This window comes from Ictalurus punctatus, chromosome 23 (genome assembly GCF_001660625.3).
Source record: "Ictalurus punctatus breed USDA103 chromosome 23, Coco_2.0, whole genome shotgun sequence".
Taxonomy (NCBI): Eukaryota; Metazoa; Chordata; class Actinopteri; order Siluriformes; family Ictaluridae; genus Ictalurus; species Ictalurus punctatus.
Genome location: NC_030438.2, coordinates 15,775,963 through 15,794,050, shown reverse-complemented (window position 1 = coordinate 15,794,050; position 18,088 = coordinate 15,775,963). Strand labels below are relative to the sequence as shown.

The window sequence follows — 18,088 nt, the reverse complement described above, 5'->3', positions numbered from 1 at the left end:
ACCGCTTTGTATCAGCTGGGATCACATCACTCTCTAAGTGTTTCATTCCATAGATTCTGATGTTAAACATGTTTGTGTAAATGAAGCTTTAAATCTGTATAACTGTTTCTTTGGGAAATGTAACATTTTGAGATAAGAAAGAATTTGTGTTAAATAGTTGTGTATTTTCAGCAAGTGATTAGACTTCCGTTATAAGTGCATTTAGAGATATAACTCTTTTTTTCATGCTTTTTTTCAGTACAGGAAAATGTGTCTGCTATTGTTTGTGGTAATTGTATAAACATTAGAAGAGTTAAGAAAAAGAACTAAGCAATATTAATCCTAAATCAGATCCTGGTTGAATCATGTCCAGGTTTAGGATCTAGCACGTTCGCCTCACCTCCAGGGTTGGGGGTTTGAGTCCTACCGCAGCCCTGTGTGTGTGGAGTTTGCATGTTCTTACCATGTTTCCAGGGTTTCCTCCGGGTACTCCGGTTTCCTCCGCCAGTCCAAAGACATGCATGGTAGTTTGATTGCCATGTCCAAAGTGTCCATTGTGTATGAATGGGTGTGTAATTGTGCCCTGCAATGGATAGACACCCTGTCACCCAGAGTGTACCCTGCCTCATGCCCGATGCTCTCTGGGATATGCTCCAGGTTCCCCGTGACCCAGTTGTTTAAGTGGTTTAGAAAATGTGGACCAACGGAAAAGTGGACGTCCACTGGCGAACGCACAATCGACTACATCCTGTAGTTCGGAGACTTTTGGTACACCCTGCGTATTCTGAGCCGTGCAGGCCCACTGTACTTTACCGCATTTCCTTTTCTAACACACCTGATTTACCTCACAACGGTCCGACTCGAGTAACTCCCGTCAGCTCACCACTCAAAAAAGTGCACCGTAGGCTTCTGGAGAGCATCCTGGGTATGAGCAAACCAGCTGTCATGAATTCAGTTTTGCTATGAAACTGTACATATGGGTTAGCTGATAGGTTGGTCGTGCTGTCTATATAACAAACGCCCATTTCATCTGTTTTTATCCATTGTGCATTTTACACAATTGTTTATACATATAATCATAGTCACCTTAAATACAGGTCACACTGTCATTCCATGATTCAGGCACTGGAGTGATTCAGGCATCGGAGTGATTCAGGTATTTTGTGAAGGCATCATAGACTTTATAGTTGAAATAAATTCAACGAGGTACAATGGAGCATTTTGATTAAAGGAGTAGCAGAGCCCTCTGCTGTCTGTAAACTGCAATTGCATTGAAAACAGTGACGAACTTTATCTCTTCCCCTTCTGATTAAGACTGATTGGTTTGGCCAGAAAGTGTTGATTCATTTTCTGCGATCGTGGATTAACAGTTCATCTACATTACAACCAGAACGACTGTCAGAGTTACTGTTATAGAAAACTGATCAACACTTTCACAAACCAATATTTTTTTCCCTTCCATTGGGAGAAATTTGCCTGCTTCTTTTGTCTCATGCATCTCTTGTGTTTCATAAACCCACTTTAGCTCCAATAATTCATGAGTTCCAGCATGAATACGCTCTGGTTAGGGTCCAAGTACTTGGAGTGGGTTAAGCTTCATTACAGAAATTTTAGAGATAACTCTGGATATATTGTGTGGAGTTCACTGAACTCAGATTTCATGTCTAAGGTTTGTTAAATTCACCTTCAGGAAGACCTAGGCCTAGGGCAGAAATCATTTCAGGTCAGAAGTAAACATGCCTGAAATGAAGAAATGAGCCAAATCTACTTAAAAGCACAATGGCTTAGAAATTAGAGTGTTTGCCTCGCACTTCCAATGTTGGGGGTTCGAATACCGCCTCTGCTCTGTGTGCGTAGAGTTTGCATGTTCTCCCCATGCTTCGGGGGTTTCTTCCAGGTACTCCGGTTTCCTCCTCCAGTCCAAAGACGTGTTGTAGACTGGTTGGTATCTCTAAATTGTCCGTACTCTGTGAATGTGTGTGCGATTGTGCCCTGCGATGTGTTGTCACCCTGTCCAGGGGGTTAGGCTCCCCTGCCTTGTGCCCCAAGTCCCTTGGGATAGGCTCCAGGCTCCCCTGTGACCCTGTGTCGGATAAGCAGTACAGAAAATGGATGGAGGGATGGATTATTACAGGTATTTGAAATATTTTTAAACATTACAAACTGCACTTAGCCAAAGCTATAATAGTGGGTCACAAAAACAATTAGTGAATAAAAGCATAACAGGACTGACAAGATGATGGACAATTGCCCATACACGCATCCCTCCTGGCAAAGAATCTGAATTCATTTGCTGCATTTTTCTTCTGTTTTCACTGACAATATTTGTATTGACTTGCTTGACTCTGTTCAGTGTTTAACAGAAAGTGATTTGTTGTTGTAAAAGGGTTTAAAGTTGAGTAGGGCAAGCCTTGAAGGTTAATAAGAAATGTACTAGATGTAAATGAGTGAGCACACAAAATAAATCACCATCAAACTGCTCTATTTATAACATCAGGCCTGAATCCGGTTTATATTTCAGCCAATATTTCATTGACCTTAATCGTGTTTTTTTTTTTTTTTTTTTTTTTTTTTGGGGGGGTCCATGATCTTCCGTTATAAATCTCTATAGGTTAAATTTAAAAAAGAAAACCACAAGAGCCATTTTTTAAGGCTGTCACAAAATGTTCTCAGTAGAGTAGGTCTCAGAGCTCATCTGTGATATGACTTTTTATTTGCTCTTTTTGTTTTTGTTTAAATCCCCTGCAAAGTAATTCTGTTTAAATGCAAGATGTAAGTTTCATTATTTAACTATTAATTTAAGGAATCCTTGTGAGAGTCACAAAGGATCCGGAGCCTATCCTGGGAGCAAAGAGTGGGAAGCCAGTGAATCTCAGGGCACCACACACGCATATTCACTTACACTTAGGGGCAATTAAGGATCTACCACCTGATCCACCTACTGGCATGTGTTTGGGAAATGGGAGGGAACCCATACAGGTGCCAGATGGGCTGGTTTGAGTGTTTCAGAAACTGCTGATCTCCTGGGATTTTCATACACTCAACAGTTTCTAAAGTTTTCATTAAAAAAAAAAAAGAAAACGTCCAGTGAAAATGCAGACACAAATATGCCGAGAGCGGTCAGAAGAGAATAGTTAAACTGGTTTGAGCTGATAGGAAGGCTTCTATAACTCACATCAGCACTCTTTGCAACCGTGGTGAGCAGAAAAGCATCTCAAAACATCAAACCTTGTGGCTGATGTCCTACAAAAGCCTAGATCAAGTCTTACTCCTGGCATCCAAAAACAGGAATCTGAGGCTACAATGGGCGGAGCTTTACCAAAACGAATAGCTGAACACTGGAAATAGACCAGGTGACATATTTCCAATCTTCAAAAATATATAATAAATTCTATTATTATTATTATTATTATTATTAGTAGTAGTAGTAGTAGTAGTGGTAGTGGTGGTAGTAGTAGTTGTAGTAGTAGTAGTAGTAGTAGTAGTAGTAGTGGTAAATTGTCCATAGAGTGTGATTGGGCGTGTGTGCGATTGTGCCCTGTGATGGATTGTTACTCCATCCAGGATGTCCCCAACCTTGTGCCCCAAGTTCCCGGGATAGGCTCCAGACTCCCCGTGACCCTGAGTAGGATAAGTTGTACAGAAAATGGATAGTAGTAGGAATAATAATAATAGTAGTAGTGTTTTATCCATCCATTTTCCACAAGCTACAGCTTATCTTAGACAGGGTTGCTGGGAAGCCTGTATCCCAGGGAACTTGGGGCACCATGTGAGGGACACCCTGGACGCCGTGCCAACCCATCACAGGGCTCAATCGCCCACCCGTTCACGCACTACTGACAATGCCAATCAGCCTACAACACATTCGATTCAATTCAGTTTTGTGTATAGCACTTTTTACAATAGACATTGTCTCAAAGCAGCTTTACAGAAATATATAAACACGATATACAGATATTAAAAGTGCGAATTTATCTCAATTGAGCAAACTGGTGGCGACGCTGGTAAGGAAAAACTCCCTAAGATGTTTAGAGGAAGAAACCTTGAGAGGAACCAGACTCAGAAGGGAACCCATCCTCATCTGGGTAACAACACATAGTGTGAAAAAGTTCATTATGGTTTTATATGAAGTCTGTTTGGCTTTAGAAGCAGCCGTAGTCCCAGCAATCTGGAATTGGAGTAGATGAGAGCTCCATCCAGAGGAAGGACATCCGAAACGGATCAGGCAGGTCCGACACATGTCTTTAGACTGGGGAGGAAACAGCAGTACCCGGGGGAAACCCCTGAAGCACGGGGATCACATGCAAGCTCCGTGCACACAGGGCGGATGCAGGATTCAAGCCCCCGACCCTGGAGGTCTGAGACAAACGTGCCTACCACCAAGCCACCGTACCCTCCGTAGTATTATTATAAATCCGTAATATTACAAATATTACATACATTAATAGTTAAAAAAAACAAACAAACAGAATTGACGTTTATCATATCCAGAACATTCCTAAAGTTTTAGTATAAGATTTAGGTTGTGTCTAAGTGCCAAAGGCATGTCCTGATTATTTAAGCATGAGGTGACAAAATGGTGGAGGACAGCAGCTAATTATATAGACGATAGATAGTTTATGTACTGTAGATGAGCAAATATATGATTAACTTGTATATTCGGATTTGTTTATTGGTGCAGAATGTACTGCTTTATTTACAGCTCTGATGAAGTCTGTGCGAATTTAAACAGTTGGGGTCACAGCTGGGTGCAAAAGCTTATTTCCACAAGCCACTGTTGCGTAATGCTCGTGTTGGTGGCGTCCCGGGCGGTCACGTGGTCTGCTCTGCGCACACGGTAGCGGCAGGTGGGGGACAAGGCTGCGAGCCGCTCGCGCTTTTACACTACACTACGCTACACTACACTACCCGTCATCCCGCGCGCCGCTCCGTATTTTCTCCTCATGTATATTCATACTGCATTTCTGCAGTGAGGCGGCTCTGTAACAGCCTACTGACGTCTCTCAGGAGGAGGTGGTTCCGGTGAAGGAAGCTGAAATTCGCCTCGACTCTACAGCGCGCCGTCCAGCTACAGCGCGCGATGCGGAGGCTGCGCCAGCGTCGCTAATGGCAACCAGCGCGAGAGAGCGCGTCGGCCAGACGAACGGAGCGCGCGGGGGGACGCGTGTGAGCCACCTTTGTCTTTAACCAAACGAAAAGGGGGACACGGTGAAAATAAACCAACGAGAAACAAACAGAAGAGACCAGGGTTTGGCTTCACGTCGCTCGTGAGGATTTGGTGATGATGGCCGCGAGACTGGGGCTTTGGCTTGTGTGTGTGTGCGGAGCGCTGTGTGTTAGCGCGCGACATTCCACCAATGGTAACGCGGTTTGATTTGTCCTTCTTGCTTTCTTCATGTGCACAGGTTGTTTATTCAGGCTGTAGAGATACGTGAATTGATTTGTATTTGAATTTTGAAGCTCAGTCATCATTTATTATATTTTATTTTTGTTGCATTATTACTGGTATCAGCAGCCTCTGCACGGATGTAAACAGTCATGGCAGACAGAATGAATCTCCATCCTTTAACCTGTAATAACCTGCATTTAGGACCTGCTTTTATTGGCATCCGTGTCATTTTAATATACGCCACATATCCATATGCACATTATGAACATTATGATCATTTTTTTTCGTACGTCATTTTTTTTCTAGGAGGCGTCTTGGGGAAAACGAGGGCCTTGCGTGATGAGAGCAGGTTCCTCGGGAAAGAAAGCACGGTACCGGTCCGGTTGGTTTATCGCACGGATAACGGACAGACCGCGCATGACGTCCTGAGCACACGGGTGCGCGCGAACCCCGGCGCCGACCAGGTGAGCTTTCCTCACTACACTTCATTCTCAGGTGTTGTTTACGTTTTCGTGTTTTCTCTCAATCGACCTGCCAGTTTTCGCTTTGCTTGGGCGTACTTGGCGTCTGCTTCCGGTTGATACGGACTTCATTTCTATTTATTGATGAGCGTTATAAATGCTCCTCGCGCACCTGAGACCCGACGGTCCAACGCGCGCGGCTTTGGCAAACAAAGGATGCGCACGCGCTCTACAAAACGCAATACACAATGCACACATGCAAAGTAAAAACATCGCGAGTGTTAAATCACTTCTAGGTAAACCATTCAAATGAGTAAGGGACACGCTGTTATAGGAAGATAATCAACAACTCGGTGTGTGATGAAGAGGAGGTTTTACCAACCTGAAGTGGGTTATTTTCCAGCAACTGCAAAGTGTTTTATTCCTATTATACCACACAGATTGGTCAACTATTACATTTTTATTTATTAAAGAACACGTACTTTTTAACTGTTTATAGTTACATTTTATGTTGTGGAGCATCCATGTGGAGCAACCATGAGACAAATAAGTTTCTGTTATCACTTGCATTATAACAGGTATAAACAGTCGGTCCGTCACCAGCCTCTCTTTTTCTCTCTCTTGAAGTTATAAAGGGATCAAATACAGCTTGGCATGTTATCGAGAAACTGGAAAGTGCACGGTCATGTGGTGGAAAACGTACTGACCGGTGAAACCTCCTTCCATGAATGTTTTTCTTTGTTAAATATCAACCCCGAAGGGCATGGTGGCTTAGTGGATAGCATGTTTGCCTCGCACATCCAGAGTCGGGGGCTTGAATCTCGGGTCCGCCTGTGTGAGCGGGGTACTCCGGTTTCCTCCCCCAGTCCAAAGACGTGTGCTGTAGGCTGAGTGACCTTTCGAAATTGTATGTAGTGTGTGAATGTGTGTGTGTGATTGTGCCCAGTGATGGGTTGGTACCCTGTCCAGGGTGTCCCTCACCTTGTGCTCACTGGGATAGGCTCCAGGCTCCCCCATGACCCTGTGTAGGATAAGCAGTGCGGAAAATGAATGAATAAAATATCAACACTTTTTTAAATCTGTTTTTTTCTTAGCCTTAGGTTATGTAGAGCGTTCGCCATTCACATGCCTGTGAATGAGCTGTTACTACAGAAACCTATCATTTCAATTACAGCTGGTACTACAGAAAATGACAAAAAAAAATACCTTCTGACCAATCAGATCTGAGAATTCAACAGCGCTCTGGTATAAAGTAGAATAATAAAAATTGTTAAATTTTTTAGTGCCCATTAACCTGCACAGAGTGGAAACCGCTGTATGCTTTTATTCTCATTTATAAGACCAATTTTGTACTCAGTTGCTCATGTAAGCATGTCAGAAGCTTTACATCATGCGTAGGCTGATCATGACATAAGCAGAGAGTCGATGAAAAAACGCCTGGATGTGTGATTCATTCTTTAGCTGAGGTGCCAGGTTTAGATTCATTTTAGAAATGTTAATTTATCAATTAAAGGATGCTTAGCTTATTGAAACATCCGCCATATTGTCGCGCTCATGAACCTTTTGTGTTGCTAATGCAACTGCCACACAGAGCAAGCATTAACATTAACTTCTGCACAAATCAAACCCCCTAATGAGGCTTCAATAAATAGAGGAAAAACACTTTACTCTGATTGTATGAATCAACACTCTACTTAGTGAATCCCTGTGTTTGTATCCTGTTAGACTTACAAGAAAAGAATTTGAGAGCCTTAAAGCCAACTAAAGTAAACTACACATGATTATTTAACATATTAGTTTTGTGATTTTGATACAAACAACGCAACACACTACAGGTGAATATGGAAATAAAATAAAAAGCTATATGTATGTGTGTATATATATATATATATATATATATATATATATATATATATATATATATATAAAATCAACACCTTTGAGTTGAATCTTTAATACACTTTTTTTTGTATTTGAAGTTTTTCAAAGAAATTATTTTTTATGCAAATGAGGCTTCGATTAATTAAATATGTAAGAATTCAAATTAACTGAGAAGATGCCACTTCACGAGGAAGGCTTACTGAGGTATCTTCTGTATACAATTTATAATCAAGCCAACAATGATCATTATTTTGAAAAATACCTTTGTAGTATCTTTTTGAGTAGTGAGTGAGCATTTCATGAATGTAGGTCATGTAGATTTTTTGTTCTGAAAGGAGAAAACTCATTTTGAGAAAAAAAAAGATTAACAATAATGATTAATACTAATCAATCAATAATGATTAATACTAATCAATCAATACTTAATTAATACTATTAATTAACAATATCATGTGATTTCTGTGGGAACTTGGCATCATAATGGCTTATAAAATGAGAAATATCAGGAAACAAGCTGTTCAGGGATATATAACACTAGTTATGTTTCCATCCACGTATTTTTATGTGAATTTTGGCATATCGAATTAAAAACCCACTAGATGCGAATAAAATCTCCACGTATTTATGCACTCAATTGTGTTGGATAATTATTTCATTCGATGGGCAAAAACTACGATGTAAGCACGTTTACTGAATAAATTCCTCAGTGCGCGTTAAAAAAGTCATATGACTTTGCCTCAACAAATCAAATCATGTGATTGGATAATTGGCTCAGAAAAGTAAAAATAGTAGAGCGCGAGTTTCCCCAGAAGTGATGGTTTTGTTCTTTTGAATACATGGTTTGGAAACCCTGCTTTATTCGCAAATGTTTTATGCGATATTCTAATTTTCCAATTCCATAAGTTAAATTCGCAACTTGGATGGAAATATAGCTATTGTGGGATTGTGTAAAGTGGGCGGAGCTTAAAGTCATCAAAGCCGCTAAGTTTCAGATAACGCAGTGGTCGCAGGTAGACAATAAACAAGCCTTTTTAGTACAATGTAAGATCAGATGTAATAAATTTATCCAAAAATCTGAAAAATGATGGATATCGTCTAACATTTCTACCTATAGTGTCTTGCTTTAAAAAAAACCCACCAAATTTCAGGTGGGTATTAATTCCCTAAAATGTTCATACTTATGAGCAATGCCTTAGTGCACATTGTTTATATTTGGATCGGTTGAAATTCCCAATTTCTGACGTCTCAAGGTTAATTAGCATATCATTGGTGTTTGGATGAACCGATACAAAAAGCAGAGAGATAAGTGGATTAGCTGTTTTAATCCTTGCACTTCAATCCTTACCCCTTTCACTAGCAGCGTCATTGGGGCATTCGTGTCTGCGCAATTCTGAGCCTAGGGCCATATTTTCCTCTCATATTTATTTATTTATAACCTTTCTTTTGCGTGTGCATGCGCTAATGTCAGGATGGGGTTGGCTCGGCTTTAGAGCTGATTCATCTTGCTAATGCGCTGTATCGGTTACGATGCGGTTTCTGATGGGGGATAACCAAATTGTGTTGGTTATTTTCCAGCATTACACTTCAGCTGTTTATCCAGTGATTGAGTAAATATGAATCAATAGCAGACACAGACAGTCTTTACAGCACTTTGGTATAGTATTTGTATTAGTGCTTATACTTAGCTTAGATCTGAGGATCAAAAACATCTCAATTTCAAACATATATTCAAAAGCAGTGTTCTGTCGTGTTGTAGCTCGGTGGTTTAGACTCTGCTGGTGAATGAAAGGTTGCGAGTTCATATCCCAGGACTGCTAGAGAGTATACATGTTCATCCTATGCGAGCAGCGTTGCAAACATAATCGTCTGCGCTCCTTTTCACACATCTGGAGGATTAAAAGCGATAACCACTAGAGGGCAGGACATAGCCCAAACAACCATGACTTGTAAAAATATTAGCGATTTCACAGCAAATATTCTGGGATTGTTCTCGGTTAGAGTGCCTCGATTAGCTTCTCTACAAAACTTTTTCTGCCATCTTTGCGATTCTTGTCAAGAGCATCGACTCAGAACGAACCGAAGTATTCACTATGTAGTAATATAGAAGATACAGAAGATTATCACGCGAAACATATTCGTAGGTCGAATTGTACGTGAGAAATTTGTTAAACGCAAGCAAACGGTAACCATGTTATAGGAACATAAAATTAAAAACACGTGATGTAAACAGTATACTCAAGGATTGTAGTCATGCACATAAGTACTGCCACTTCTGTTTACGTTCATGAACCAGCAATGGATGCGTAGCCGTAATTTCTGAGTAGGCACACAACCATTACACCGAACAAATGCGAGACCTGAGGCAGCCATTTTGAACGTGCATACATGTAGTGATAAACTTGGATTGGATCTTGCCTTATTGGGACGTCACTGTGGATAACAATGCCTTCTAAGTAAAAAAGTAACTATTTGCATTCATTTACCATGGTTACATATACATCGCTAATATTGGGCCTCATTTATCAAACCAGATACAAACTAATTTAAAATACAGAAATGAAATACATATGTCTAACTAGCTAGCTAGCTAGATAGATGTATAGCTAGATAGATAGCTGTCTAGCTAGCTGGCTATTTTATAATATAAGTTTCAGCTAGCATCTTGGGTTGAGCAGTTTTGTTTGATAAGGGAAAATATTACCGTTATATTCTGTCCCGAAGTATTGCGTAGCCTGTGCTATGTCTAATCTCTAGCTAGCTAAGCATTTATCACCTCATTCTGTACACAGTTAGTGAGTCTAGCATTGCTAATTATCTAACATTGCACGTTACTAGCTGTTTATTATGGCACAATGTGATCACGCTCTATAAAGTTTTCCTTTGAACTGCCAAACATTCCCCCTGTCTGTATTCCGAGTCGACCAAAACAGCCCATATCCGTGTTTTAGAAAACCACAGTGGAGCGTAACGGCTCAGTGATTCAGCAGTTACAGCCTTCTGAATGACGAGTATGCACTAAGACATTATAAATGCATCTAAACGTCTCAGAATGCCCTTAAATCTCGCCTTCTATTGTGCAGCCGATCTGATTTTAGCCTGGCGTGCAGCTCGAAGCAGATCTGTCTCAAAAGCAAATGAGGTGTTTTATTTATAGAGTAGGATCAATGTGAAATCGGGGTCTGATAGCTTTCTATAGTTAGCTCTTTTTTTTAATTGGGGGGGATCAGCAAAACTGGACTGGAGAGAATTTAGTGAGGATACAACACATTTGGAGAGGTGACTGAGGCAAAGCTGCGTAATTGCAATCAATGGGAAAGGGGGAAGATACTAAGAACCTCTCCTGCAAACTCCGGTCTCGTCTTACACAGTTTCTCCCCTCTCGAAAGAGCTCTACTTTGGATCTCTTTAATGAGATTTATGTGTGTAAGATAATGCAGTCTGATGCAGGTGCGTTGATATATGTGTGGAGGCAGCACTTTGCTCATGTCGGCGACAACAGATTTTGGGGTGGGTCTTCTAGGCACGTGGGCAGAAATGTGTTGGGGGGAAGGGTGGTCGTTCATAAGTGAAGATTTGAGGATCCCCCTTTCCCCTTTCACCTCCAGCCATGGTCGCTCCTTTGGGAAATGTTAGATTAGGGTTGGGACTCCAATCTATGCACACACTTCGATTGCTCCCTGCACATTCACTCACACACACACACACACACACACACACACACACACACACACACACACACACACACACAGGCTGAATGCTACAAGAACAATGTGCTGTGGGCCAAATGCTTTCTCTCTTTCCCTAAGGGGGCTGTTATAAAGCCTCAGCCATATGGGGCCACGCGGACACTGAATTAACCAGCGGCACAATCACAATGCCACCAGCCCGGCCCCTGTGTTCACAGCAGAGCTGCACTGAATTAAAACCAATTAGACCACAGGACCCCCCCCCCCCCAAAAAAAACAAAAAAACAAAAACAAAAACAAAAAAACACAACAACAACAACAATGAACTCAGAGAAATTTCTATGTTTGCTATGTAAAAAATGGAACATTTTTCTAGTTTCTAGTCCTATAGAAGCCAATTTCTGCCAGATAGAAAAGAAAAACAACATACAGTGTTATTTATTTATTTGTTTGTTTGTTTACTTATTGACTTTTGGCAGCAGCAGTACTTCAAAATTAACATTTTATTATCAAAATGTGGCTTATTATCTCAAGTTAAAATCAAATCAGTCAAAGTTTTGAGATATATATTTATATGTGTATGTATAAAAAAATTTATAAATCTTATGCAAATTTAAATTTTTCTATTTAACAGAAATGGACATCCATACCAGTCTCTCCTTCATAGATGAGTCATTTAACCCAAGTCAGCTAAAACCGAACTGAAAGAACTGCTTTTTCATGGGTTATTAATTTTTTGGGGGGGACAGAATAACACACAATGTGTCTTGCTGATACGGAAAAGCAATCCAACATTACTTTTAACGTTATGGAACGTCCGCAAAACAAGTCAGTACCTTATATCGCTTCCATTATAACAGCGGTAATCCATCGCTCTCTCATCAGCTTCTCTTTTTTTCTCTCTTGATGTTTAATAAGACAAAAAAACCCCAGCTTGTGATGCTACTGAGAAACCGCAACGCGTAAACACATCTGACCCGAACACTTCCCTGTGGCAGAAAACTTACTGCCACTACAAAGCACTGGAGACTCCTTCCATAAAATTTACATAAATGTTTGCTAACATAATGAATAATTATGCATTTTACTTTGTTAAATAACAACACTTTTTTTTTTCTTTAAAAAAAAAATCTGTTTATTATTAGTCTTAGATTGTGTGGAGAGTCTGCCGTACAAGTCCGGGTCTATAAGCTGTTACTATAGAAACAACAACGTTTAGAGTGAGTTAATATATACTGATGTATGTTACAGCAGGAACTACTTCTGAACATTTTCCAATTGGTTTAATATTGAAATTAAAATACTTAAGAGATAGAAAGGCACTATTATTATTATTATTATTATTATTATTATTATTATTATTATGATAATATTTGTTTAATGAGTAAGACCCTTTATGTCAGTTTCATTTATTTAACCCTTCTGGTATGTATTTAATCCTTCTTTTATTTTTTAAAACCCTTCTTTAATTTATTTAACCCTTCTTTTATTTATTTAATTAACCCTTATTTTATGTATTTAACCCTTATTTTAAGTATTTATCCCTTGCTTAACTCTAACCTTTACTTCCGCTCTGTCCTTTACAGAAGAATCATTTGGCCCAAGCCAGTTTCCAGGTGAAAGCTTTCGACCAGACTTTCATCCTAGACATGGAATTGAATCAGTGAGTACCACTAGTACATCTTTTCTCCGCTGTTTGAAAAGTAATTGCCCAATATGTGTGCTATGACAAGCTTGAGATCCTGTTATTACATTGTTATAAGGTGAGTGTGCTTGCTGTAAAGATTAAGAGGTTAGGTAAAATGCACTGGAAGATATGAATAATGCGGGTAGAAAGTTTTTGAGCGATGGAAAGAGCAGAGGCCTTTGGTGAGAGTTTTAGAGCTGCTGATGGACTTCTGGATCATAATGGCTGGAGATTTATGCTGAAGCCTCAGGAGAGGATCCTTGCCTAGAGTCCTATCGATCACTACATCCGGCTGATGGGAAACCATCTCTCTCTCTCTCTCTCTCTCACTCTCTCTCTTTGCCGATAGCGAGTCTACACACTGTAAGACTGTAAGCATCTGCATATTTATGAAGGAATGAACATGGGTTGATGACCCCAGTGCCAGGCCTCCCTCTGTAGCACAGATAGCAGTACTTATCTGTTTTTTTCTGTTGTGAGAGAGAGAGCAGGCTTATGTTCACCCCTCACCCTTAACCTTAACCAATTGTATCTTTTCACACAAGTTTGCTTGTGCAATTCTTACAAATTTGCAATCATGTGACCATGTTCTAATGAGAGAAAAGCTGGATATCTGCTGTTTTGTAACGACTGCTGGCTGCAATCCTAATTTTGTCTTTCTTGTTTATTCATTAGATACTAATGACTTTGTGTGTGCCGTTTGCTTTCTGGCATATTTCCTACTAATAGGCCACAGCTCTGTCACTGGAAATATGAGTGTGGTTGCAAAACATCCCTGGAAAGTGTCCATATTCTTCGAAATGTCATTTGCTCTGGCTGGTGATGTCTGTGGGGCTTTACTGGCATGGTACAAATAATCCATGTCTCTCATTTGACAGCATTAAACTTCCTCCTCAGAGGTTTTATTTAAATCCCCATTCACTCCTGGAGTAAAGTCAGATCATGTAAATGTAGATTAAGTTAAACCTTAGAAAGTGATTTAGCTTTAGTCCAGTTTAAAAGCCCATTTTATTTTATGACTAGACTTAATCCTTGTCTGGGAAACCGGCCTATAATGAAAGAATGTTATTTGTAGCACTCGTTCCTAAAACAAAGTGTTAATTACAGCGCGTTCATGGCCTCACGCAAGATAGTTCTCATATTTCTTCCTTAATTTCCTCTTCGTCTTCGTCTTCTTTTCTGCAAGATTTTTTGAGTTACTGACATTTAACATTTATAAAATATCACTCTCTGTTCTCTTGCTTTCCTTCCTTCTGTCTTTCCTTCCCTCCTTCCTTCCTTCCTTCTTTCTGCTTTTCCATCCTTCTGTCCTTCCTTCCTTCTTTCCTTCCTCTTTTTCCTTCCTTGCTTCCTTGTTTCCTTTTTCCTTACTTTCTTCAGTCCTTCCTTCCTTCCTTCAGTCCTTCCTTCCTCCGTTCTGCTTTTCCATCCTTCCGTCCTTCCATCCTTCTTTCCTTCCTCTTTTTCCTTCCTTCCTTCGTCATTTCCTTTTTCCTTACTTTCTTCAGTCCTTCCTTTCTTCCTTCCTTCAGTCCTTCAGTCTTTCCCTCCTTCCCTCCTTCCTTCCTCTCTTCCTTCCTTCTTTCTTTCCTTCCGCTTTTCCCTTTTCCTTCCTTCTTTCAGTCTGTCCTTCCTTCCTTCTTTCCTTCCTTCCTCTTTTCCTTTTTCCTTCCTTCAATCAAATCCTTCCTTCCTCTTTTCCTTTTTCCCTCCTTCCTTCCTTCCATCCTTCCCTCCTTCCTTCCGTCGTTCTGTCTTTGTTTCTTCTCTCCTTCCTTCCTCCCTTCTCTCCTTCCTTCCTCCCTTCCATCCAGCCATCCTTCCGTCCACCTTTCCCTCCTTCCTTGCCGTTCTTGTTATTTTGTGGCCATATCTATGTAACCTTTGGGAACTTTTGCGACTGCTTCTAACCTGCAGTGATATTGCCGTCTGTAACACAGGCAGCAGAACAGCAGCAAATGTGGGCGAATGGTAATAATGCACCTTCGTGAATGTTTCAGCGGACCCTTCAAATAACAACCATGAAGTACATCCAACTTTTAATATATGAGTTTCTTTTTCTCTCTGTGAGGCTCTTGGTGAGCTGTGTGTGTGTGTGTGTGTGTGTGTGTGTGTGTGTGTGTGTGTTTGTGTGTGTGTGTGTCGTAAGGAGCTCTGTAATTATTCTAGCATTCACAGTAATTTAATGGGAATGCAAAACCATCACGTGAAATACGCTGATACAATGCTAATACCATTACAGGATTAGTGACTTCAGATCACACACTGAAAAAAAATCTGTTCAAATATATATATTTTAAAAAGCTATATGTCTACATCACACTGAACATCACATAATTGCAGTGGGAATTTAATGACGGTAATCATCCTTTCTCGGTATCTTGGTGAAGTACTGGTGCAGAAAATATGGACGGAGATGTGCGAGTGTGTGTAATACAGTGAATACTGGGTATAGATTGGCATCTTGGAATGATGTGATTCCTCGACTCTTTAACGAATTCAAACTTTCTCTCTCATTATATATATAATGCAACTTAATTTAGATGTTGCTAGGGATTCGCAAATTTTGTGCTGATTTAGACAAATATCTCTATAAATAACGAATTTCATTTTCATGTGAATAACAGTCAGCTGAGGTTTTGTGACGTTTATATCGTTACCCAGTTATGAGGTTGTTTTAGCTAAACAGCTAGCGCTAGTGAGTGGATAACTAATTGTGCTTGCTGTGTTTGGGTGAATATTTTGTGGCTTTTTGGGAACAGAGGTGAAAGTTTTCTCATCTGTTCTGTATCTCATCTATCTAGGTGTAGCTAGCTGGTTAGCTAACTCCCATCGGGCGTGGACATGTATATATTTTCAATGAAATCCCCCTTTGTTCAATCAGCATCCTCCATATTTAGCCTAGCTCGCTAAGCTACTGTCAGGTTTGTTTAGATTCTGGGTGTGTGTGTGTGGTGTATCTTGAAAATCTACTGGCTGTTGTAGAATTCAGTCAAGCACTTCAAAACCGCATGACACTGATTTCCTGTTTCAGAAGGAAACACGTCAAAGGTATGGAATCAAATTAGGGTTAGGATTGGATGGCTGTGGATTCTTCTGCTCTCTCTCTCTCTCTCTCTCGCTCTCTCTATCTCTCTCTCACTCTCTCTCACTCGTTCTCTCTCTCTCTCTCTCTCTCTCTCTCTCTCTCTCACTCTCTCTCTCTCGCTCTCTCTTTCTCTCTCACTCTCTCTCACTCTCTCTCACTCGTTCTCTCTCTCTCTCTCTCTCTCTCTCTCTCTCGCTCCCTCTCCCAGTCTTTCTGTGGGTTGTTACCGTATGTTAGTGTGTGTATGCTGTCAGTATCAGTATGATTGCGTCGTTTTAGTCTTTTGTTTTTGAGCTCAGTAATCTTGTCTGATCTAGCAGTGCTCCTAATTAATCACTCCAGTTCAATTCCTCTTCAATAAAAATCCAGTCACTTTCTTTGTCTTGTTCTGCGGGTGATTTCATATCAAACTGTCCTTGTTGTTTCAGCCATTGTATAACTGTGTGTGTGTGTGTGTGTGTGTGTGTGTGTGTGTGTGTGTGTGTTTGTGTATACAGTGTTAAATGAGCTGGCCTCTTCTTTACCCTCCTCTAAGAGGCCGTGTTTGCTCTGAATGATCAATGACCTTCACTGCTTTAAAATGCTTGATGACCGAAGTGGAGGAGGTGCACGGAGGTGATACGAATATCGTCAAATAATTGCAGTATTTTTTATTCATTTTAAAGCTTTTCTTTGGGAAAAGTGTACATTTGCTTTCTCAGATCATATTTTATTCAAAGGCAGCTGATTCCAAGAAGAAGAAAAAAAATTCTATTTTGAATGTGAATGGTGTTATCTGTATATCCCAGAGAGAGAACACCCCCCCCCCCTCTCTCTCTCCACACACACACACACACACACACACACACACACAAACCCCAGCCTGTGCATATTGTGACTAATGAAGCCCAGCGCTACATTAGAGGGGAGTCGACAAAAAATGGGGGGGTTCTCCTTTTCGATCATCCCACGTCGCCATGACGACGGAACGTACGGCCAAAAAAGAAACACAGCAGGCCGACGCTGAAAGGAAGCTTTAGTCCTAAATGGAGCAAACGCACAATCATTTCATTTCATGTGTTATATTATTTATTTATTATTTTTGACAGTAGGGCAGATTTACAAAAAAAAAAAAGAAATTAAATATAAGACACAGGAACTGAAGACAGAGACAAAAAACACCAAAAATTAAGCAAAATATTTAGTACAGTAAACACAACTACACAACTACAGTTAATATATAGGAATTTATTATTGATTATAATTGAAATTAAAAATATTAAATATTTTGTGTTTTATATATATATATATATGTTGAAATATTGGCTTTGTACCGAGAGAAATGATGATGTGATGTTGGCCTTCACATGTGATTCTTATTTCTCTCTGAGATTTGTGGTTTTTCTTTTCTTTTTTTTTCTTTTTTTTTTTGAGTCATGCGGTGTTATGTGGGCGGTTCTGGTTCTGTGTAAACTTGGACTTTCAGACTGCAATCTTGAATGTTTATACAAAATGTTTTTAATTCTCATTTTGCGTGGGTTGGTAAAAATGTTCTGACACACACACACACACATGCAAAGTGTGTTATTCTTTAATTTGACATGCAAATGGTCAGAAATATTGCATTTGTAGATCAGACCTGATTCCACTGCAGTCAATGTGTGTGTGTGTGTGTGTGTGTGTGTGTCTCGGTGGATGTAGCTCAGGACTGGTGAGTTAGCTGATTTGTATTCACTTGGGATTTTGTTTCGTTGTTCTTGCTTTGTTTCCATCGGCTCTTTTGAATATGGATGACGCCTGTGGAAAAATGTACCGACCTCGGCGTAAAGTCGGACTGCAGCACACAGAAATCCTTCATATCTGTGATTTTAGCGCTGCTCAGCTCTTCCCGTGCTCCAGAATAAATCAGAAGATTACGAACATGATCTGATGAATACA

The 18,088-nt window shown here is 40.2% G+C and overlaps 1 protein-coding gene across 3 annotated transcripts in view; it reads left to right on the top strand.

Moving 5' to 3' along the window:
• The first annotated feature begins 4,980 nt into the window (after positions 1-4,980).
• Positions 4,981-18,088, top strand: part of adam22 (ADAM metallopeptidase domain 22) — an 88,449-nt gene continuing 75,341 nt past the window's right edge. For all 3 annotated transcript variants that reach the window (XM_017453467.3, XM_017453468.3, XM_053674891.1), the window contains exons 1-3: positions 4,981-5,339; positions 5,675-5,832; positions 12,983-13,059. In XM_017453467.3, the coding sequence (XP_017308956.1) occupies positions 5,261-5,339; positions 5,675-5,832; positions 12,983-13,059 (314 nt within the window). In that variant the 5' untranslated portion in view covers positions 4,981-5,260. The remainder of the gene's footprint in view (positions 5,340-5,674; positions 5,833-12,982; positions 13,060-18,088) is intronic.